At 33.3% G+C, this 24261-nt stretch overlaps 1 protein-coding gene across 4 annotated transcripts in view; it reads right to left on the bottom strand.

Moving 5' to 3' along the window:
* LOC148604287 (uncharacterized) overlaps window positions 1–24261 on the bottom strand; it is a 37846-nt gene that overhangs the window by 3417 nt on the left and 10168 nt on the right. For 2 of the 4 annotated variants that reach the window (XM_088550793.1, XM_088550792.1), the window contains exons 3-18: window positions 19362–19490; window positions 18306–18431; window positions 16886–17121; window positions 12376–12651; window positions 12031–12093; window positions 10251–10316; window positions 9633–9707; window positions 8422–8652; window positions 7467–7703; window positions 6987–7214; window positions 6068–6310; window positions 5322–5513; window positions 4794–5003; window positions 3964–4155; window positions 3442–3558; window positions 1096–1275 (exon numbers count right to left, since the gene is read on the bottom strand). In XM_088550793.1, the coding sequence (XP_088406919.1) occupies window positions 1096–1275; window positions 3442–3558; window positions 3964–4155; window positions 4794–5003; window positions 5322–5513; window positions 6068–6310; window positions 6987–7214; window positions 7467–7703; window positions 8422–8652; window positions 9633–9707; window positions 10251–10316; window positions 12031–12093; window positions 12376–12651; window positions 16886–17121; window positions 18306–18431; window positions 19362–19490 (2801 nt within the window). Of the gene's footprint in view, window positions 1–1095; window positions 1276–3441; window positions 3559–3963; window positions 4156–4793; window positions 5004–5321; window positions 5514–6067; window positions 6311–6986; window positions 7215–7466; window positions 7704–8421; window positions 8653–9632; window positions 9708–10250; window positions 10317–12030; window positions 12094–12375; window positions 12652–16885; window positions 17122–18305; window positions 18432–19361; window positions 19491–21047; window positions 21300–24261 lie in introns of those variants that run through there. The other 2 variants (XM_088550794.1, XM_088550796.1) reach the window with 2 other exon arrangements.

Genomic DNA, 24261 nt, shown 5'->3' with positions numbered 1-24261 from the left:
TTGCTCATAAAAAGTCAAGTCCGGGGTAGACAAACGAGGAAAGGAAAACTATGACCCGTTGAATAAATCAGTTTTCATGGTGCAGATGGATACACCATAACGATCCACGAGTTCATGTGACGACCATAAAACTTCTGTAGTGATGGCTTCAATCTTGTAGCAACATAACCCTGTTCCAGAAGCCTATTTGTTAGAGTTCTAGCGCGATACAAAAAGTCTGCGTAGTTCAGCAAGCTCTAGCATAACATATGAATTGTCATATGAACACTCCTTACGCAGGTGCTGAAGAGATGTTGCCATAGATGAAAGGAAAGTTAACAATTCTGAATGAAAAGTCACCACGTTTGTCGTAAAGTTTGGTCAATAGTGTTCCTTTACCATCGATTTCTAAGTGTAGGCCAACATATGTGGCTGACCTTATAGTGTCTGTAGTATCCTTTATCTCAAGTTCTTTGGGGTAGATGCGATGTATCAAATCCCCGAAATTAGGATTGTTTAAAGATACTACGTCGTCTACATAGCGGAAACCGAGATTAAAGGATCTAGCCAAACGATATCCTTTCTTCCGGATCAAATCAGCTATAAAGTCAGCCTCTTAAGAGTGAAGGAATATGTCAGCAAGTAAAGGAGCACAATTTGTTCCCACTGGAATGCCGACCGTTTGTTGAAAAACACGCCCACCACACTGGAAAAATATATTGTCGATTAAAAATTCCATTATTTTGTAAAAATTGATATTATTTACCTGTTCACTTTATTTTATGGGTCAACATAAAAGAGGGTGCAAAATCAAACATCAAACTATAGACTTCTAAGAAGATTACCTTAATTACTGAAACGTTAGAACTAAGGGTTACTTAAAGACTGGGATATGGCATTACGATCCCCTACAATCTGGAAAGATGAGCTATGATCCACGCCATAAAGGGTCACGTGTTGAATAACATCAAATATTATGCCGTTAAAACATTTTTACTTCATTTTACTGTATTTTTTTATATGTTCAAACAGAACCATTCATGGCAATTAACGACAAACCCAATCATAAAAACGGCGATTTAATTGTTTTTGTGAACACATTATACGGATGTATACCTTCGCAGCAAAGTTGATTTCTCTTCTTGGGCCTCTTTTAACTCTTTCGAAGTTTTATCTACAGTTGATTTCAAGTTATCAACTTCTTTTTCCAACTGTCTTTTATCCCTTGATAAATTTTCAATATTCTCTTGGAGTTGTTTGTTTTCTTTTGATATTTCACCGCCTGCATCTTTTAACCTAGAATGAAAAACCCATGTACAGTTAAATGTTGATGCTACCTGATTTTACAGCATAACGCTTACTCTATAGTTGGTATATATAATGCATAGTTACACCTTATATAAGAATCCAAGATTCTGATAAGCTAACAGCAGCCAAGTGTACTTACTCTTTTTTTTTTTTTTTTACATTTTGGACATTTTTTTCAGCTGTCAGGTTGTATGCATATAAAATATGTCTTTTCCCGTTTACCAGTTGTATTTTAGCTACTTTCCTTTCATCGGTGGCATTATCCTTTCAGCACCTACATGTGGAGTTTTCATACCACAACTCATACGTTATGCCAGTTTACTATAACTACGCAGACTTTTTGTACCGCGAGCTAGACTTCTTAAAATTGGGCTTCTGGAACAGGGTTATATTGCTACAAAATTGAAGTCATAACTACAGAAGTTTTATGGTCGTCACCATGAACTTGTCGATCGTTGCAGTGTACCGGGTATCATTTGCAACATGAGAATCAATTTTTCAACGTGTCATAAGTTTCCTTCCTTCTTTCGTCTACCGCAGATTAGACTTTCTATGAGCAGCTCGGCGGGTGTTTCTAGAAAAGCAGAGGACGCTTACCATACCGGTGGATCTGTTTCATTCTCCCAATATTTTAACGAGTCCGAGTCGCTCAATTACATTTTTGCTTTGTACATAATATTTTTGGTTATTTTATGGTCTTTGTTGTGTTTGTCTGTTTTCTATATCTGGTCTTGTCCCTGGATTACATTCTTTTGATTTCTGCTAAAATCATGGTTAATATCTTGATTTCTCTTTTACTCTTCCAAAACGTGTATGCCTTTTTCACCCACGTGTATTCACCCCCGCTAGCCCTATCCCGCAAAACTTCAATCGGAAGTTCAATAACGTAGTTAATCAATTTTGAAAACGGAAGTGTTCCGAGTATCAGTCAACCCTTCAATAATCGGAGCTCCTAAGCCTTTCTAGTTACACAAAAATAAACCTCGGAGACACTAGGCGAAAAACCTGCCCGGATTTTGACAGATCCGATTCTTAAATTTTAATTTCACTGGTTGAAATTTTTACCGTTACTTTTTTTCCCTATGTCCTCGCTTCGTTATTGTTCTTTATTTCTAGTGATATCTAACAAATTTCTAGCGCAACCTGGTGGATAGAACTTCTCTGAGTCGTGTATGACCACTATTCCGGCCATTTATTTAAGAAGAAATTCTCATTTCTGCATCCGAGGTTATTTTTTAGTATAGCGCAAATAGCCGAGTACTAGTAGTTCCGATTGTCAACCATATGGTAGAATTAGAAAGACGTAAAAACATGAAACAGTAGGTCAATTTTGGAATTGATATTAGGTGAAGTTAAAGAGACATATCATGGCAGGGTGTATTTGCGACACTGTTCGGTGCTCAGGGAATTAATTGATTAATGATGGAATATTTACCTACATGAAGATATAGATCTATCATTGATCTATGTTGGATTAGGTGGGTCCTACATTAACAGCAAACTTTTTTGAAATTTTATTTCTGAAATAATATTCAATGCACATCAGAAACAAATACCCTCTAGTACAGGAAGGATTTATTCATTTTAAAATTGAAAATACTCGAAAACTTTTAGGTTTACCACAGTTTCTTACCCGAGCATTAACTTGAAGCTAATCATTTGACATAGACGAATTTCAACCAGGGTTGATCGGTCCTACTCTTTATTTAAGTACCAGCCCATATAAAACTCGGACACTTCCTATGGTAAGGTGATTCATGGTGTAGAAAACACCGGGAAACAAACGATGTTTTTTTTTGTGCCACATAAGCAGCATATTTATGTGTCAATAGTCCTTTTTGCATTCAGATCTGTACTTTTGAGAAAATCACACTTAAACCTCCCACTAAAAGCAACCAAATCAAATCTAAACAAGAACGATTACTCTTGCTAAGTACTAATTCCTTGTACAGTCTACATAGATTTTATCTTAAAAGCGCAACACCCAAATAAAAACTACGACTAGTTGTGGTCGGTTACTGATTCTGAAAAAGAATTGCAAGTAAATTCCATGGGTTTTAAACATGCATGAATCACCTCCTGTTTGATTTTTATAAAGACAGCTACTTAAAGTACAAAACTGTAACATAACCAACAATAGGACACCCTACCAACCTTTGTATCTCCATGACTTTCTCCTTTATATCACTTTCACAGACATTTATTTTTATATTAACTTTAGATACTTGATCTTTTAGTTCTGATATTTGTTTGGATTTTTCGTCCAGTGTTCTGTAAAATAGTATAAATCACAATAACATTGTTATTTGTATGAAGATTTTTTTGGAAACCTAAGTTCAACATTAAAACCTTTTTAATTTTACTCTTTCTAATAAGAAAACATGCTGTGAATTTCATATTAGCGTTTTTAAACGTGTTCTAATATCAAACAAGCAACACTGTTTTACGAACAGTCAGCTAAAAAGCAAGACCGATATCATATACTAATATTTCACATTGTAAAGGATGAAGACATTAATTTTGCACAGATCTGACAGATGCCTACGAGAGTTATCTGGAATTTGTTGAAAACAAAAAAAAGTTTTATTTACGATGAAGAGCTTACAAATAGACGTCAAGTAAAGAGGTCACATGATTATATAGTTGATAGTTTCAGAATATTGGATATTAACGTACTCATAGTAGGCTTTTTTCTCCCCCACAACTCTCCATAGTCCCTGTTTAATTGCATCAATATCTGCAGTATAGTTGTGTATTTCTCCATTTTTGGGACCATCCTGTTCAGGTTTTTGACCCTCCATTTCCAGTCGAACCATGTGGACCTTGTGGGCTAGTCTTGATAAGTCATCTACTGAACTTTTAAATTTCCTGATGGACAGAATTACATCATTTTCATTTCTGGGATGCCGAAATCATTTAAAGGAGGAAGTAAGATAATAAATTTTATATTAGTTTTGGACGTATTTGATTGAAAAATTTCTTTGAATTTCGGTCTAGAATTTTCAATCTAATGGTGATCGTTTAATCAGTCTTAATTTGTCTTAACGATTTTTTTAACTGGTCTCTTTTGAACATTCTTTTTGTCTGTAGCCCAAAACCAACCTACAATTATGGGCGTAAAATCTTTCATAAAAATTTTGATGCTGAAGTTATGATTAAAACGAAATACTAGACGAATAATTAAAAAAAAATGTTCTAGACGTTTTCCCATAGACATGTTGCATAACATTGATAAAAATCCACATCTAGAAAAGTCAATGACAATCATTACAGTAGTAATCATTACACTAGTACTCATTACGATTTCAAAACAGTTTATATAAAAAGAGCATATATAGTCAAATGCAACAAACGCTCCAGCGTAAAACCTAAATTCAAAACAGTACATACTTTTAGAGGCCAGCAGGTGTAATCACACCTTTAAGCATAGATATTGTCTCTAACAGAAAGGTACAGCAGATTAATAGTAAGTAATTTTTTGTCATAGAAAAAGAAAAGAAACGGACCTTTTATATTCGTCTTTTTCCATTGAGAGGTGATCAACGTTTTGTGTTATATCATGTAACTTTTGTTGAGTTTCTTCCACGGCTGTTTGTAACACATTGGAATCAATTTCTCTGGTGTCTGTTGAGTTTCTTAATTTTCTCACGTGATAGTGAAGAGTGGCCACGCGTTTAGTTACTTCCGTTGTATCTATGATAGACTTGGCGAGTTTTCTAATAGAAAAAAAATGAGACACTATGTATGGAGAATTATTCATACAAGTACATGTTCAGATCTCAACCTCATCGTTTGATTTTTGTTTTCATATCCTGAAATTAAACTCTGATCAAATGTCGTTAAGATTTACAATGTCTTTAAAATTGATATGTATTAATAGTATATACATGTACATGTAGCATTGTAATTAGAGAAAACATATTTCCACTAAAAAATTGTTATATGTATATTTGTGTTCTTGAACTTCTGGAGTCATCGAAAACAATGCTTAAAATTTTCAAGATTTAAAATAAGTACCTCAAAACTTTTCTCACCTTTCAATATTATCTTTATCATCAATCAATTTCTTAGAAACATTTTTGCAGAGTTTTAAATGAGTTCTCATTTTATCTCCACTTTCGGGATGACGTTCTACTTCGTGAACCCTGAGTATATTACATAACTCATGAAGGTCTGTCTCCATTACGGCCATCCGATGGCTAGTCGAGTCCTTCCCTTCCAGCTGCCTGTAAAACCGTAAAGCGTGTTAGAAAATACAAATACGGTACATGTCACGGTACAATACGTTTAATATATGCTTTCATCCCAGGGAGGCAATTACAAGTTATGAAGAATTATTCAAACAATGTAAAACACATCTATTTAATTGCTATTCTTAGTTTTGATTTACATCAAACATCATGTTAAATTTTTGCATTATTTTCATTATGTCCTTGAGGACCCTTGATTGTTCAACAAATTTGGATTCCAAAAAAAATCCGACTGTGATTACTGCTTCAGTAACTTTTCTAACTTACACAACAATTTGAACATTCTAAGAGAACTTTTTGAAATAGTTCATTTATGTATATGAAACATCTTTGGTATATTTAAGTGACGGTACAATACCGGAAACATTACGTTTTATTCAACCATCTATCAATATAACGTGATGGTTTCTGTATTGGCCAATTTAATGGTTCGAGGCTTGATGCATTGACCTGAGGTGCAGCCGAAAACCAATTCATCTGGCCGAGCTGTTATTTAAATGAATGTAATGAAATTCGATATTACACAATACCTTTTATAAAATTTGTTTTGTTCTTGAAGCTGTTTTAGTCTTTCATCAAATATCTCCAATTTTTTCATCATGGTATCCAGTTTTTCTGAAAACATCCGACTTGGAACCCTTTTATTTTCATGGTCTTCATCATGAACATTATCATCATTTAAAACGCCAGCACCAAGTTTGACAATTCTATGTCTGAGTATTTCAATATCTTTGTCGTGCTCTCTGATCGTCTTCTCATATTCTGTGTTCCGACTATTTAAAAATGACAAATACAGCAAGAATAGGTATGGTGTATATGTCAAAGAGACAACAACCCACTGGGATCAAAATGTCAGCCCAAGGTCACCCATAGGTCTTCAATGAACGACGACGAAAACTTCACACCACAGGAGAGGCTGCAGCTGACCCAAAACCATCAATATACACAGGTACAGCAAACGTGTTGACCCAATATATTCAAGTAACATAAAAAATAAACTTAAGGTGAAAACGAACAAGACTTACAGAGGCTAGAAATTACTGACTTGTGAAAGGCGCAAAAAATACGGCGTTATCACGACCCACCCCTTTAAACTCTGGCAACTGTGAAAAAAATATTACACAATTAAACATCAGTTTAAAAAGGTCAGAGTCCCTTGTTACAACGGAAATAAAGAAGCTGAATATAAATTACACAAATGTACAAAATACGGACTACTAGCAGTTAAAGAATATTATTAGTAGTAAATTTAAATCGAAAAATGACATGTATGAAGAAAGTATACTTCATTGGTTTGGTTTTATTAGAACAAATCACAACATGTTCATGCCCGCGAAATTAGCAAAAGAAAACAAACAAAAATAAAACCACTTAAAGATAAATACATGTAAACATCTATTCTTTTTACATTTTCACAAACATTACAATTTATGTACTTTTTTATCATACCTTTCAAAGTCTTGAATTATTTTCCTGATATTTTTTACGGAATTAGAAATCTCGCTGGCATCTTGAGGATCATCAGATTTACTCGTACTAACACTTCTCAGACTTAGTCTACTGTTTGACAATCTAGCACTATATTCAGACTGTATTTTATTGAGTTCATCTATAACTTTTTTGAATATGTCTGTCACACCAGTGGATAATGTAGGAACATTGGCAACAGTAGATTTCCTACAAATAATTCAGGAGCATTTTAGATTTAATTTATTATGCCATCAATTTCATATTTGGCACTGCTTTAAGCATACAGTTTGTCATCTGATAAAAGTGGACATACACACAAGTGAAAAGTTAAAGGTTTCATGTGATTAATATGAACTGTCTTCCAAGCTCGCAATTCTTTTTTTATACATAAAATATAATTGTGAGCTGGTTTGATATTTTCATCAGGTTTATACTAAATTGTCTTCTAAATATACGTGCCTTTCTGCTTCTTCCAGCTTTTTGGAGTTATTCACAAGAAGTGCTTTTGCTGTAGCCAATTTGGCTTTGATTGGTCCCGCCTTAGATCGGGGACTGTCTACTGCTGCTTCTATACCCTTAGCTAGATGTCTGACATCCGGGAAGTTTTTGTTGGAATACACATCCTTCCACAGTGAATCAACCTCAGCGGTTACATCAGCAAAGCTTGTTTTCCACACCTGAAGATCATTGTTGTCTCTAAAACAAATGATATGCAAATCAAATAACCCGAAGAACTGCAATTCATCTTTTCAAAAGCTGCACATTTGCACTCAGCATATTCTACAGATAATTTAGCAACCATGTAATTGAAGTAGTGTACGTTAATATACAAGTATATATCTTATGGTTCATGGTTGTTATACTTATTTCTGTCTACATTGCAGTTCTTAATGCCAATTATGATCTATGCCAATATTTAATAAAAATACAGCAAAACTAATTATTGTTTCAGGTCAGTGGTTTGAAAGAAGAGCTCACTTAAATAGCTCAATGATTAACTTGATGAAAGTGATGGAGACGAGAACGCTCTGAAAACTGAAATATCATGCGAAACACAAAATACGAAAAAAAAAATCAATACAAAAGATAAAAAAAACCGGAAGAAGGAAATGTCTCTACTCTATCATCTTAAACTATAAAAACAAAAAACTTCGATTATTACTAAGAAACAGTGTGAACCAGCTAGAAAAAGATAATAATAGGTTAATTATAGACTATAACTATCATGGTTTAAGTGAAATTTATATAATACAGAAGAGCGGTTGTAATCAAGTGAATACAATGCTCGTGTGATATTCAAGCGTGCAAAAATCAGCAAAACGAAAAATAAAGAAATACCACAACAGGTGCGAACCAATTGTAAGATATTGTGCAGATATAGATGTTGTATGCTGTTTTTGTTTTTTTTGCAAACCTTGACAACTCAGATTTAGTTTTCTGTAGTAACTGAATTTCCTCCCCTAAGTTGACAATACGAGGTAAAAGATCTTCATAAGCGTCTTTCTCTTTCGTAAGATTTGATGCTTCTGATCGTGTTCTGTGTAATTTATTTCTTTTGTTTACGATCATACAAACACGTAGAATCTCAGTGGATAAATTATCAAGCACCTGTCGATGACGAACATCCTTTGATTCCTTTTGATTGCTGTACAATGATATGGTTGTTATTAATAATTGATATCTTTATATTCGATATATTTAAAATGAAGTATTGTGATTCAGGGTAAAACGTTGACACTGAAGACTTCCAAGTGGACAAATGGGTTCAATTTTGCTTCACCACATTTATTATTTGTGAAGCTTATTTTAGTGAAATCAATATATAATTAAAACTACAGTTTCGTCTTTCTTGGTAAAAACATGCATGACTGCCATATTAACATGTTACAGCATATTAAATTCAGAACTTCGGTTTGAATATGCATCCAGTTTTTTCAATCATCGCATTCGCGAAAAAAAAATATTGGTACTCCTAATGGCTGATATTTACATTGTATCATTGTTATAAGCATTGACTTATTACTTTACTCTATTTCAACATATATTTGAATAACCATATACCCTGATACTGACCGATCAGTTTATTACCGCTTAGATCCTTAACAACATAAAAAAGGACTTATTTCTTTAATCACTAAAATCACCAAATTCTTAACAAAAAGTGTGTCTCGGCATTCTATGTTTCAGTGCCAGTTAACATATTTCTACCAATTTAAGCCTACATAGTACATTGTACATGTTGGCTCAGAATACTCACAGCTCTAGTACATTGTAAATGTTGGTTCAGAATATTCACAGCTCTAGTACATTGTACATGTTGGTTCAGAATACTCACATTGTATGTGTTGGTTCAAAATACTCACAGCTCTAGCACATTGTACATGTGGGTTCAGAATATTCACAGCTCTAGCACATTGTACATGTTGGTTCAGAATACTCACATTGTATGTGTTGGTTCAAAATACTCACAGCTCTAGCACATTGTACATGTGGGTTCAGAATATTCACAGCTCTAGCACATTGTACATGTTGATTCAGAATACTCACAGCTCTAGCACATTGTATATGTTGGTCCAGAATACTCACAGCTCTAGCACATTGTACACGTTGGTTCAGAATACTCACAGCTCTAGATTCTTTTTGATATTCAGTTCAAGTGTCTGAAGTTTAACAACCATGTCACGTTTCTCGTGTTCACGTCTAACAAAAAAAAAAAAGAAATATTATCATAAAATATGAAATAACATTTGTCTCTAGTGATACGGGGACTAATGTTTGGCATCAAGTAGATTTGTCTTGGATGCAGATAGCTTCCACTTATACAGAAGAAAATATTTCCAAATTTTGGAGAGGTTCACAAACTGAGAGAGGACTGTTGTAAACTTAACTACATGCAAACTCTAACACATTTTCATTATAGATACAAATAATCATACACTCCGTCATTCGTGGAATACAATAAAATAATAATTACAGAAAACAGGAAACAAAAAATACACATGACTTGTATTTGCAACAACCGAGAGTAATACATTTTGTATCACATGACCCCGTCGCGATAATTACTCGTCAACATCATGACGATGTTAACTGGAACGACCATTAACATATTGGTAAAAAAAATACCGATGGCCTAAACATGACACATGAAACATAGACGTTAATTATATGTGATTATCATTTATCAAAATAAGAAATATAAAATAAGTGAACAGCTGGTTTGCTTTTGAAGAAAAAACGTACATTTCAGCCATCTTTTCTACTGCCTTTCCCTTTGCTTTCTGTGCTATTGAGTGGGTACTCCGGAATCTAAAAATGAAATACTATTAGCACTTTGTTTACAACTGATTTCCTGTTACGTTGAATAAAAGCATATAGATATTCAATAAAACAAAGGTAGTTTTCTGTAAAGCACGTTTTATATTCGTAGTAAAGACAAGATGACAGTGCCATAAAACAAAAAAACACTCTTAGCTTTAGTTGTTTCGTAAACTCAAATATAGGTTCAAAATATAAAGAACCGATATGAAGTGACTTGAGTATACTCAGTGCTCATTTTCAGTCATTCTTGTCAGATTTTCGGACTACTCAGGTTTTATATGTTTCATAGCATTTTTGCCCAGTGACTCCCATTTTTCTTTTCGTAATTTAAATTTTTTTTAACGAAATTCTTGTAATTTCTTCGTGGGTTTTAATTGATAAGACAAAACCTAGGGTTATTCCACAAAAATCCTTTCCCCCTTCAAAACTTCAAAACAAATGCTTATATCTCATTAAACAAGCACACTAACCCATCATTTTTTTTCATTCATTTTGTTATAGCATGAAAGAGTAATCAAAGGAAACAGGATTCTAGAGGAAATAAAAAAAAATATGTAATCCAGGGACAAAGACCAGACGGAGAAAACAGACACACATAACAAAGAACACGAATTAACCAAAAATAATTCGTACAAAATAACAAAATCAAATGAGCAACTCGGACTCCACTAAAAACTGAGAGTATGGACCAGATGTACCGTTAGGATAAGCGTTCTCTGCTTTTCTAGAAACACACGCCGAGTTGCTTATAAAAATTCAAGTCCGGGGTAGACGAAAGAGAGAAAGAAAAAATATGAAACGTTGAACAAATCGGTTCTCATGGTGCAGATGGATACACCGTAATGATCCACGAGTTCATAATAGCCATAAAACTTCAGCGGTGATGACTTCAGTTTTATAGTAAGCAGATCTTGTTCCAGAAGTCTAATTGTAAGAAGTTTAGCGCGATACCAAAAATCTGCGTAGTTACGGCAAGCTCTGGCATAAAGTACGAGTTGTGATATGAAAATAGTTTACTCTTACCACTGGTCTCTAAGTATAGGTCAAAATATAAGGCTGACTTCACAGTGTCTGTAGTATCCTTTATCCCAAATTCTTTGGGGGGTAGATGCGATGTATAATATGCCCGAAACGATTGTTAAACGATAATACGTCATATGTATAGCGGAAAATGAGATCAAAGGATTTGACTATGTTTGTTTCTTTTGATTTGTTCAGTAATAAAGTCAGCCTCTTAAAAATGATGGAATAGGTCAGCGAGTAGAAGAGCACAATTTGTTCCCATTGGAATACCGTCCGTTTATTGAAAAGGGCGTCCACTTTACTGTACAAAAATGTTGTCAATACAAATTTTCAGTATTTAAAAAACATCTTTGGTATATTCAGACGATGATTTGATTTTTTAAAAAAAGTAAGAGGGGTCTGGACCAAGTACTACATATATCTGTATCTAGGTTTACCGTCTTTTTGGAGTAACAACGATATATCATGTTTTTGGGTCTGGATTTTAACTGAGTATGGGGAATAGAAGTATAGATCTCTCAAGATTTTACAACCCTTTGAATTCGTTGCATTTTTTTAAACAGAGCAGCGAACACTCTAAAGGACAAGAATGATAAACTTTGTTAGTTCACAGTATTTTTGAAGGTTTCATTGTTTAAACTTTTATTTATGCTATCATGTGATTAATGATTTACATTACCTATCAAGTTCTTGTTCCTTTTTAGTAAGAGCTGATTGCAGCCGTTCAACCTCTGATTTTAAACTGAAGATACAAAACGTGTTTTAATACAAGGACAATTATTTTTCTCTTTCAACAGTAGAGCAAAAGGGATTCGACTGTTTTGTTTTGTTTTTTAAATAATAATAAAAAAAATCCAAAAAAATCAGACATTTGACTTCAATTCCTGACGGTTAGTTCAGGCATTTTTTCCTAAACATATGTACATGTACATGTAAACTTCTAAATTAACAGTCCTTTTTTTATTTTGTTAGTAATATTACAAGGAAAGAATGACTTGAAATTCAATATAAAATGTACATTCACCTCTGTAACGTTTCCTCCTGGTTCCACTTTTTCTTCTGAAATTCATCTTCAAATACTTGTAACTTGGCTACTAAAGACTTTACATCCTTCACTTCTTCAATTTTCTGTAGCTTTGTTCCTGTCTTGATTTGTGTTTTTGTTTGTTTAGTAGTTAACTTCGTAGTGTCTTTTTGTTTTGCCCTGTCAATTTCTAACTGATCAAATAACCTGGATATTGTTTTATTTAGTCCTAATAATGATTCCGGGGATGTGCGACCCGTGTTCATCCGACCGTTCCTGAAATGCAGAAAAAAGCTCTCTAAATCTGTAGTGTAACCCACTAAATCTAGAAGCAATTTTATCAAAGCTCAGTAATGAATACCCCAGCTCCTCATTCCAACAACTATATTGTAAGATAATAAATAGGGTCGTCAGTCTGCAATCAAATTTAATGATGACATACCAATACAAAGCTTCGGTCAAAATACCATGTGGCCGTGAAAAGTAGTTGCAGAGAAAATTGTAACTAGAAATTTGAAGACGAAAGAACAAACAGACTTTCATTGTATGGCACAAGTTGTACTCGTAAGTTTTCTTGTGCATTCCGAGTACTTTAAGTACTTCTCCGTCTAAAAATCAGGCAAAATGTGTATAAGGTGTGGCACATAAAGAAAAAATACACAGAGATTCTACTGCATTATCTAAGTATCTACACCTCATAACCTCAAGGTCAAAGTGTTTGTAAAGTTTGCCTTTTCAAGATATTGATAGGTCAAATTTAGTTGAAATGAGCAATGGAAAATGGCGGGAAAAATTTGCCAAACTTTTTCCTTATATAAACAGTCCAAAAATATCTACGTCATCAATGCTTCAGGATAAATTTAAACAGCTTTGTAGTTTCTAGATGTATTTGAATATGTTTGAGGCATAAAATTCCAAATTTAGGAAAATGATGTGCCACTCATTGCCTGATTCTTATACAGAATGGTACTTTTATATACTAGGAATAAACCCTTGGAAATATCTGTTACGTATATACATTTGTAGTTAGCTTTAATTCTACACAACAATAATTTTCAAATACATGTATTTCATTCTTGCAACAGAATGTTGAAATATAAATACAGGTGCACATCAGATTAACTTAAAATCGATATTAAAACAGCGTCATATTGGACGAAAGCCATATTTTTTATAAAAGTAAAAACTGGAAAATATATAGTTCCCTTACTTTTTCTAAAAAAGGGAAGAACTATATATAGAACACTAAATTATTCACGTACAAGACGAAATGTAATACATGAATTGAAGTATAAGGACGTTGTTAATATAACTGTTATGGTTACGATTCCTTCCCATTACTTGCAATGGAACAGACTACCAGATATTTCTGTCGCTCGAAATGTGAAGCTTATTTAAAATATACAACAAATGCAATGAAAGGGCGGTAACTACTGGGGTCAGAATTGTTAATATATTGCATTGTCATAGAGTACAGTGTATACTGGGACGTCAGATATTTGCAATGACATTTGTTTTCAATCAAGAAAGGTGTTCCAACCCCCTGCAACCTCCGTTGAGCTGGAACTTCTGTGTTTTATTACAACCAATTTTTTTTTCATTTCTTCAGAAGACGACATATCTCTAAGCCGCCTTTTACCTGTTTACTACGATTTTACACGACCGGGAGTACAGCGTATATTGGAGCTGGAAGTGCTTTGTCTGATTGCGATATAGCATGATATGTCTTGAAGAGTGTATATTGGGGCTAGAAATACTTTCTTTCATTACATTTCTTGCTTACGGTACAGCACGAATTGCCGTGACTTAAATGTACATATATGTTGAAAAACTGTTCACCAAATTCTTTACCAGTTAACCACGTTTTTCTCAGTCGACCGGAAATAACATAATTATCAATGGTATATTTTTGTGATGCATCAATCATATAATTCTTCTTACATTGAAGTCAGGATGGGAAATTTTTAATAATAAAATGCCTTTTTGTCAAGACATATAGTCCCCAAATGCTTTTAAGTCAGTCGGAACTCCCTACCCTTTAAAGTTACACAAAAGAAAAACCTCGGAGGCACATGGCGGAAGAATCTCTCCGGAATTTGACCGATCCGATTTTAAAATTATAATTTTACTGGTTGAAATTTTTACCATTACAACTTTTCCTAAGTCATTTTTCGCGCAAAAATTCTCGACAGTTATTGCTCTCTATTTCTAGTGATATCTAACCATTTTTTTTGCGCCACATGGGAATTCCGGCAAAGTTTTCAAGAAGAAATTCTCCTTTCTGCATCCAAGATTATTTGTTTAGTGTAGGGGTAATTAGCCGAATAGTTCCGATTGGCTTTTTAGTAGGACCCTTACAAAACTCAAAAGTGTTCCGAACTTTTTAATTTATCTAATTACTTATTTCAAACAAAAATTGATTTAAAAGGCTAAAATGTTTAGTGATAAATATTAAGTGTAAAACAATAATAACCTTATATAAGTTTGATTTGTAGGTTTGTTTCGGTTTTACGTTTATTAGGTCAACAAAACAGTCTTTAGATTAAGTAGTGTAGATATATCACTGTGTTTGACATACAAGGTTATTGAGTAACATTGGGTAATCGAAATATCCTTACAATTAAGACATCAGTCATGTTTATAATGCGATGAATTCTCAATTAAACAAAACTGGTGGATTTGCTGTGTATAGCTTTGCTTTTTATTAAATCACTTTTATTCAATTCCACATTCAATTTAACCATAAATTCATCAGTTAATTCAATGAACACAAACTAATGATTCTCATTCAGGAATCATTAACTCAGTGGTAATTTGAACATAAAGAATGACACTTGCTACTTCAAAAGATCATTATTCCTCAGATTTGTGTTATAACACTAGTTCCATTGAACCCATTACGGTATTAAACACGGAAGAGGCAGGACTAAGTACATAAATCCCCTTTTACGATTCAAATCAACGGATTCTTTCTAGTAATATTATTGATTGTCCTTAAGGAACTATAAAATCAAATCTGATCACACAGTGAAAATTACTGCACTTAAGTTCTAATGATCAGGATTGGAATCTTTCCAATGCATCTGACATTATAAGAATGAACTTCAGTAATGAGAAGATTGCAACTGTTACAGAAGTTCCAAATATGGAAAAAAATGAAAAAAAAAACAGTTATACACGTAACCGCTCGTCCGAGATTTGTTATTCAAGGGCTATAAACATCCTTCAGTTCGGAATACATCGCCTGTAACAAATAGAACGAACAAATTTTTATTTACAGATAAGATCAGTTCTAACCTCTCATGAAAGTAGTCTAGAACTGTCAGAAGAATAGTTCCATGACAGATCTAGAACAGTTCTAGGATAGTTCTAGAGCCAGCTTTTCAGACAGTTCTAGCAGAGCTGGCTCTTGTTTATCTGGTTCTAAAACTGTTCTCGTAGAACCGGCTCTGCTTGAACGGTTCTCGTAGAGAATAGGATGCATGTATATTTCTCTTCATCTGATATAGTTTTGAATATCTTGTGCGTATTTGTACAAGTGTACATATTTTACATGTACATCTTCTACCAGGAAAGAAATTACATTTTGTAGATGTTTCACAGTTTGTTTCACAGTTTGTTGCACTTAACATTGCATTTCATGTTAAAAATATGTTAAAAAACTGATACAAAAACAAAACAAAGATAGAGCGAATACCTTTTGTTCTCCAGTTAGAGGTTTTCGAACTATATCAGAGTTATCGCACCAAGTATAAGTAACACAATTGTTTTACAAACTGTGAAAAAATGACAGTTGCATTATAGGAGTTTTACATACACATGTAATCTTTTGTTCGATACTCATTAAGTATTCCTGATTAAGTTTTGAAAGTATAGCCTGTCACATTTCGAAGATTTCTTATATATACTTGGTGTGTTTCCTTCACCAACAAAAATCATACAATCTCTATATTATGTCATACGGTTTTAAAAGGAAATGAAAACACGACTTTGACGTAATACTGTCATTACATTTCCGTTGCATTAATTCAGAGATTTAAGTTTGCACCGTTCTACCTTTCTTATACAGAAATATTTGCATACGCAGTAATCCAAAACCCAATAGAAAGTTTAAAGGTTACATTACTAAATAGTTATGTTATTCGCATTATTGTTCCGATAGACGTATAATGTACTTTAATTACGTAATAGCATAATATCCTGAACCGTAGCAGGAGACCAAAACTTAAACAATAAATATTTCTGCGTTCTCATTGGCAAAAATTGAAAAAAAACTGAATGACTGAACTTGGAAAAGCTTCAAAATTTCAATTAATTTTAACATTGTCAGAGAGGGAGAAAAAAAAACAATTTGAATTTTCTACCTAGTAGTAGATAAAATCTTTTAAATATTATAATGAGTACATGAACGTCCTTCTTTAATCCTATATTTGACATCTGTTTTGCTGTTTAAGTATGGAATTTACTAGTACTATAGTTACTAGAAACATTAGTACTCAATTATACTTACACGTCGATGCTAGGCGTCTTATGACCTTTCGGCACTACATCAGGTTGTATGATTGGACGCTTGATAGCTGGTGCTTGTGACCCAGGATTCCTTGCCTTTTGTCTCTCTTGAGCATGTTGTAATGTCACAGTTCTTGCTCGGTTGTTATTACTTTTATCGACTGGTTTCAGAGTATGTCTCTGTGGGCTTCGTTCTGTTTCTTTTCTGGCTGCTTTCATTCTGTCAGTGTCTACAGTCTAAATCGGACAGTTGTTTTGATTAATGACAGTACTTGTAAATAAACAAAATGTAGTAATATTTTGACTAAAAGTACTATGTAAAAAGTATGTAAGTTCATGCCCCTCCCAACTCCATGATCAGAATCTCACGTAAGAATATGCACCATGTTTTGTACTAGGTTGTTCCGTCAAATTTCGAAAAATATTAGATACAATTTAGTACTCCACGCAAGTTAAAAGGATGTAGCTTTCACATAAATACATGTGTCCTCTTATCTTTTTTTTTGCTTTATAGAAGTGATAGACTAAAATTTAGAACGTGAAAACTGTTTCAACGATTATCTTGTTGAACATTCTATCACAATTACCACTAATAACTAACTACTTACAAGAATAATGATGATAAAAAGAAGTATTATTATATGTTATTACGAATAGCTACATGAGTACTACATGTACTTGTAAGATATTGCTGAAACGTGACATGTTAAAGTATACATATACGGTAACTTCAAACAATGTGATTTCCTGTTATATTTAAAGGGCCATTAAAATATTAGTCTATAACACGTAGGACTTTTTGAAAACAGGTGTTCGATTGTTCTCACTTATTAAATTTTAGGGTTTTCGTTTTTTTGTTTTTTTTTTGTTTTTGGTTTTCGTGTGTGTGTGCTGTGTTTAGATTTTAACGCTTGGGAACACAGAAATGCGTCACCAAATACATAGTACATATATGTATACAGGGGTGGATACAGGATTTCAGGTTATATATAGTGGCGTATACATAATTAAAATCCGAGTTTGGAGGTGGAATTTTTGAAAAATCAAGATTTCATGCAAAACTTTATTGTTCCGAATTTCAGGGGTTTGGGCATACGCCCAGTATGCCTGTCCTTGGATACGCGCCTGTGTGTAAATTTTCAAGGCTTTCAGAAGACATCTGGGATATGACTGCTTGTAGAAATGTAGTTTGATTTTAAATACTATTCTTTTTTTGTTCCTTTGAATCCCTTTCCTAGGATAAGTACTACCCCTTTAAATTTTAGTAAGGTTTTTATAAGGTTGAACCTGCATTAAAATTGTTATTCTTTTGTTTTCATGCATGTATCACCATGCTTCACTTATCAAAAGAAAAATGACACATGTCTATATTTGTCTGCGTATAATCTTGAAATATGTGCTTTTACAACTATCTGTTAAACCTCTAAAATATCTTGCTTGATCTGTTCAAACTTTGATTTGACGTTTTTGTAAGCTCCTTCATTTTTCAGGCTCTGTTCTAATTTTCTCAAAGCTGACTTCAGATCAAAATCCCGACCAGACTTTATCTGCAAAAAATATTAAGAATATTTAAGAAAAAATAACTCTTAAAAACATACTGATCTATATCTTCAAATTATCGATAGGTATCTGTTGTAACACTAATTTCATAATAAATAATGATAGAAAATTTAGATTTCGAGACAGTTCGTTTTCTCATAAAAGCATCTGAAAGGCGACCAAATCGCCTTGCTTTTACAAGGTGGTTCATTGCATAAATAAGCAATCAGACTGCGATTAAACAGTAAATATGTTTGCCTTTCAAACTTGAATTAATAGCAATTGAATATACATTAACCCCGATCCACAAGTCGGAGGTTCATGTACATGTACATTGTTATAAGAAGGTAATGTACATGTACTATAGAAATGCGTCACCAAATACATGTAGAAGATAATTTTTTACGTTTTCAGGAAGACCACAATTCTAACTACCTACAATGATAAATACATATGATTAATTTGTGTCCAAGTTTGTGTGGAGCCAAAATCTTGGCTCTTTTGGCTTCGCTTTGTGTTTGTTTTCCTCTGTCGGTCCATCCGTCCGTCCTGTCAAAAAGACTTTGTGATCTTGGATGTCTAGATAATATTCGAAGAACCGACCAATTACACTTTTTAAACGTCAACACAATGCCTTGAAAGACAAGGCCTAAGTCAAGTTTGATTATCGAGCATTTTCTCATATACCATTCAGTAGTTAAAAACTGTCTCTGTTAATGAACGGATTTTTCTGTCTTATGCAACTGGTCTTTACAGCTTATTAGTAGGAAAAAAGTCTGTTTGAAACTACTAATAAGATACATGTACGTCATGAAGGGGCACAAGATGTGTATACATGTAGTTCTCCCTAGATATCGAATTTTACATTCAGTTTATTGTACATACAGTAAGAAGAACCCAGTGGTATATTTAAGTACTAAGGGTATACAAGGACTTACCTTCGATACACAATGTTTAAACTGGTCAAATGAATCAGATATCACTTTCGAATTGAGGGTATGTTTTTCTGTGAGTAAGGTTTCTAATGATTGTTGAAGAACTGTCAGCCTTTGTGTATTAATGGTCATCTGAAAATGAAATAAAAAATAATGATAGAAAAAAATAAAATAGGTGATAAATAAGTAGTGAAGTAAAATTGATTTATCTCCGTGCTGTTTGAAGTTTTTACAACTGGAAGTTGTGGGTGTGGTCATATTATGCTTGGTAAAATATTTCTAAGTTGTAGTGTATCCGGTTTCGTAAAGCTAAATATAGTTTTTTCTGGGGTTTTAAACGATTTTGCCAATCTTCTTATTAACAACGGAAATGAACAAACACGTTTGCACTTATGTACTCGTATTCTCTAGATCACAATAATAGATTTTAAAGAGATATATCTTCAACGCAAGATCAATTTTATATTTTGTACATATATAAACAATTATAGGAACAGTCAGCTGATGGCCAGCGTCACCAATATCGTGCAAATGATTGGCTAAAACTGTGTTACGAAAGATTTTTTGGGGATTTTAGTGGTTTAGATCCTCAAAGACAGTCAAATTATCTGCTAGAACCAACGATGTCCTAACTATATAATGCACGAAATAAAGGGTGTAACGAATATACGGGAAGTGCTATCGTTTTCAACTTTATTATTATAGTGTTATTTAACGGGCACGTGCATGACCATACATGTATATGTACTAGTCTTTCTCAACACCCCCAAAACAGATATTTTTATTCACAAACAGATGAAGGAGAAACAAGAGTGATGCGAATAAAAGAAGAATAAATACAAGGAGACACAAGAGAGACGCGAACAAATGACGAATAAATACAAGAACGTGGGAGAGTTCATTTATGAATGTATGTAGGTCTTGCCATAAATAATTTGAGGGGGATTAGAAGAAATTTGGCCTGAGACACAATAATGAAACAGCACCATTACAAAAATGCACAATGATTTGTATTGAAAGTATTATGTCAGGGAACCAAAAATAGAGATTTATGACCGAATCTTACTAACAACAATGCATGGTTTCTACGATGAAATATGTATATCGTTGTAAATGACAATGGACGTTTTATTTTAAGTTTAAGAGAATGACTTGAATTTAAACATGAAATATTAAACGGAGTTGTTAGGAAGAACATAAAATTTAAATATATTGAAAGGAACTCCACGTCTAGTATACTAACACACAAGGCATTCACATGAAAGCATAACTATTTTTAGTATTACAGTAACATTTCGTTTATTAATTTATTTCCAAAAATGTAGCATTTAGGCATACATCCATAGGCACTTGTTTTGGGATCATTTTATGATATATATGTGTACTATCCATTTTTTCAAATGGGAAATAAATCTCAAAACAATGCATACATCATACGTCATAAAACATAGCTCCTGTCAATGGAGATCCTTTAATATACATTTTACTGATATTTTTGTAGTATGAAATATTAAACAAATAATGTTTAATTGTATACAAGTAAAACAAGTTTCAAACAATTTGTGTTTAAAAACAAAACTAACCTTGCATGCACATGTAACATCAGAAAAATATAAATCACAGTTAGAACGAATGGATGAAAACTTGCAAAATGTAAACAACCTACTACATGTAAGAAATAATACTCACAAACTGAGAAATAAAATTTCCCACACACTGTAATATAAAACCCTGCGAGCACCTGTTGTAATTTCAATCACAAAGCTTATCTTTCACATCAACAGAAGCCAATACGACTTCACAGGACAATTCCAAACCAAAATGGTGTCAGTTTCTCTTTATCACTCACGTCGCCATACCCGTACGGAATACACAGATAACCACTTCATTAAAATTTCATACAGATTAAAAAATGACGGATGGACCAGAGAAAGTGTATAGCGTGGTTAGAGTAGAAATGATATTTCTACAGTCCCAACACGGCATTGTATTGATCTGACCATCAATAATGAATAAGAAATGGATTAATTGATCGCTCTGTTGTAATCAACGAAATGATAAACTGAGATTACTCCTGCCTGTTGTGATAAACTTCTCCATTGCATAGTAATTCTGATAATAAAAACCCTAATATGACGTCTTTTTCATTAAGGTTATGAATATTGAATTATATTTCGATAAAAAAAAATAATTTGAGGACTCCGATTCTTAAGGACTGTTAGCGGCCTTACTTACATCATAGCAGTAGCAGTAAATGCAAGACTGTAATGACATGTTGTCTTTTGGCGTTTTGTACATTTTAATTGAACAAATTTTAGTTATTTTGAGTTGCAAAGAACTCATAAAAGGTGTTTATATACATATACAAATTTAAAGTATCTTTTATTTTACGTCTACGTCTACGGTGTATCCATCTGCACCATGAAAACTGATTTGTTCAACGTGTCATAGTTTTCCTTTACTGTTTTGTCTACCCTGGATTGACTTTTTATGAGCAACTTGGTCCATGCTCCCAGTTTTTAGTGGAGTCTGGATTGCTCATTTACGTTTGTTACTTTGTAGGTATTATTTTATTTACTTTATGTTCTTTTTTGTCATTGTCTGTTTTCCCTGTCTGGTCTTTGTCCCTGGATTACATTCTTTTGATTTCCGCTTTAACCTTTGGTTCCCTTGATTACTCTCTATCTTCTTTCCTCCTCTGTCCGTAATTACTTTTGTAAGGGTTATACGGAGGTCCTGCTCACGTGGCCCTTCTACCGACACCAGACTATTACTCTTGTAGGGGTTATACGGAGGTCCTGCTCACGTGGTCCTTCTACCGACACCAGACTATTGCTCTTGTAGGGGTTATACGGAGGTCCTGCTCACGTGGTCCTTCTACCGACACCAGACTATTGCTCTTGTAGGGGTTATACGGAGGTCCTGCTCACGTAGTCCTTCTACCGACACCAGACTATTACTCTTGTAGGGGTTATACGGAGGTGTATTTGTTGCATTTCACCATATCTGTTCACTTTTCTGGTGTATGTATGCAAGGCTTAAATCTGTTAATGTAGCCTAGAGGTTTGTCATGTAAATGATAAATGGTTATGTACAGCTTAATTTCACTTGTATCAGGACATAAAGATTATCGTCAGTCCTGCTCACGTGGTCCTTCTACCGGCACAGACTATTACTTTTGGCATCGTTCTTTACACCTTAGATTTTTCTTTTCAATTTTCTTTTCATTTCGAGTTGGGGTCTACCGATGAATTACTTAAAATATCTAGTTTCCGAATTTTATCACTTAATCCTAAGAAGGAAATCTGCGTGGTTGAAATATGATGTCAAAGGCAGCATGCTAATTTTCTTTATCTTGTCATAATAAAAAAAAAGTGAAACAAAGAAGAACTAAACTGAAATATGACAAGTATACAATACTCATGCTTTATTGATACAGAAATATGACAAGTATACAATACTCATGCTTTATTGATACAGAAATATGACAAGTATATTATACAATACTCATGCTTTATTGATACAGAAAATCTTATTATGGAAATATACAATATTGCTATGAATATTTGATGATAGTTTGATTAGTTATGAAGTATTATGTACAAGTATATTAGATACACACAAATCAACGTCAATTTGTCAAACTTTCTAACTTCCCAGCGATTGACATATGCGATTCAAAGAAATACAAAAGATAAAATTGTACTTACACAACATGTGTTACAAATTATGGCACTGTTAACTGTAAGTTTGTGAGTACATTGTACATGAACATAGTAAATTGAAAAAAAGAAAGTAATGAATAATAATGATGAACTATTAACTAGAAAACAATCATACACGTACATGTGCATTGTACACATAAAACACATGTGCTTGAAGAAAAGAAAACTTCTTTTGTCACGACTATAAAAACCGAATTAAAATCCCCCTATTATAGCTACGACCTGTACACGTGTTGATAGCCAGAGTGCTACATATTCTCGATGGTCTTACATGTACATATGTATTTACTTTAACTTTCAGGTCGTGTTCCAATTCACTGCGAATTCAGTCGCATTTTTTTTCTAAAAATATGGCAATAATGAACAAAATTTAAACAGAGGTTTAGAACGGGAGGTTATAACCTTCATGTTTACATATTCACTAAATATTTGAATCATTGAAAACATTTTCCGTGTTTAGAAATAAGAAGTACGAACTTATCAGATATCAAAGTCTCTCAACGTAAAGATCCCATTTCAACTGACTTTTATTTTTATCGGTAATGCTAACTATGCTATTCAAATATTACTATTCCGAAATCGTATCAGAAAGGAAATTATCTTATAGATACCTTTGTTGATAGAGTCAATATTGAAACCTATTGATCTAAATGTGATTTACCAATCTTTACAAATATTTTATATTTAAGAGCACTAATCATATCTGCATGGCTAATGAAACGGTAGAACTATTATACTTAACTTCTAAAATAGATGTCAGGAGGGTGCTTATGGGACAAACATTCGCACCGCCGAATTATTTGAATTTAATTCAAATTTGAGATAAATTCGATGAAAGGGTTTAAGGCTAGCAATAAAAGCACCATGATAATGATAGGAGAATCCAGCTTTAGAGTTGCCAAAAATTGAAAAAATAATAAACATACAGTTCATGAACAAAATAGTTAGAAAGATATAAAAGATATTTGTGTCAATGACTAAATCTCCCAGCATGTACATGGTTAAGTGATAAATCACGAAAAACCATGACTAGTTAAGCCACAGTATTGACTATTGTACCTCTGTGTGTTTACATATACCAATCTGGTATAGTATGACAGTTTTGATTGTTGTGATAGGAAAAACCACTGTTTCTAGACGAATGTAAATATCTGCAAAGCAATTGTTTGGAAGAGTGA

This window comes from Perna viridis, chromosome 10, assembly GCF_037379345.1.
Source record: "Perna viridis isolate PV_CMFRI_1.1 ecotype Kerala chromosome 10, ASM3737934v1, whole genome shotgun sequence".
In the NCBI taxonomy this organism is placed as follows: Eukaryota; Metazoa; Mollusca; class Bivalvia; order Mytilida; family Mytilidae; genus Perna; species Perna viridis.
The sequence above is the reverse complement of the archived record's forward strand: the minus strand, read 5'-3'. Positions and strand labels throughout refer to the sequence as shown.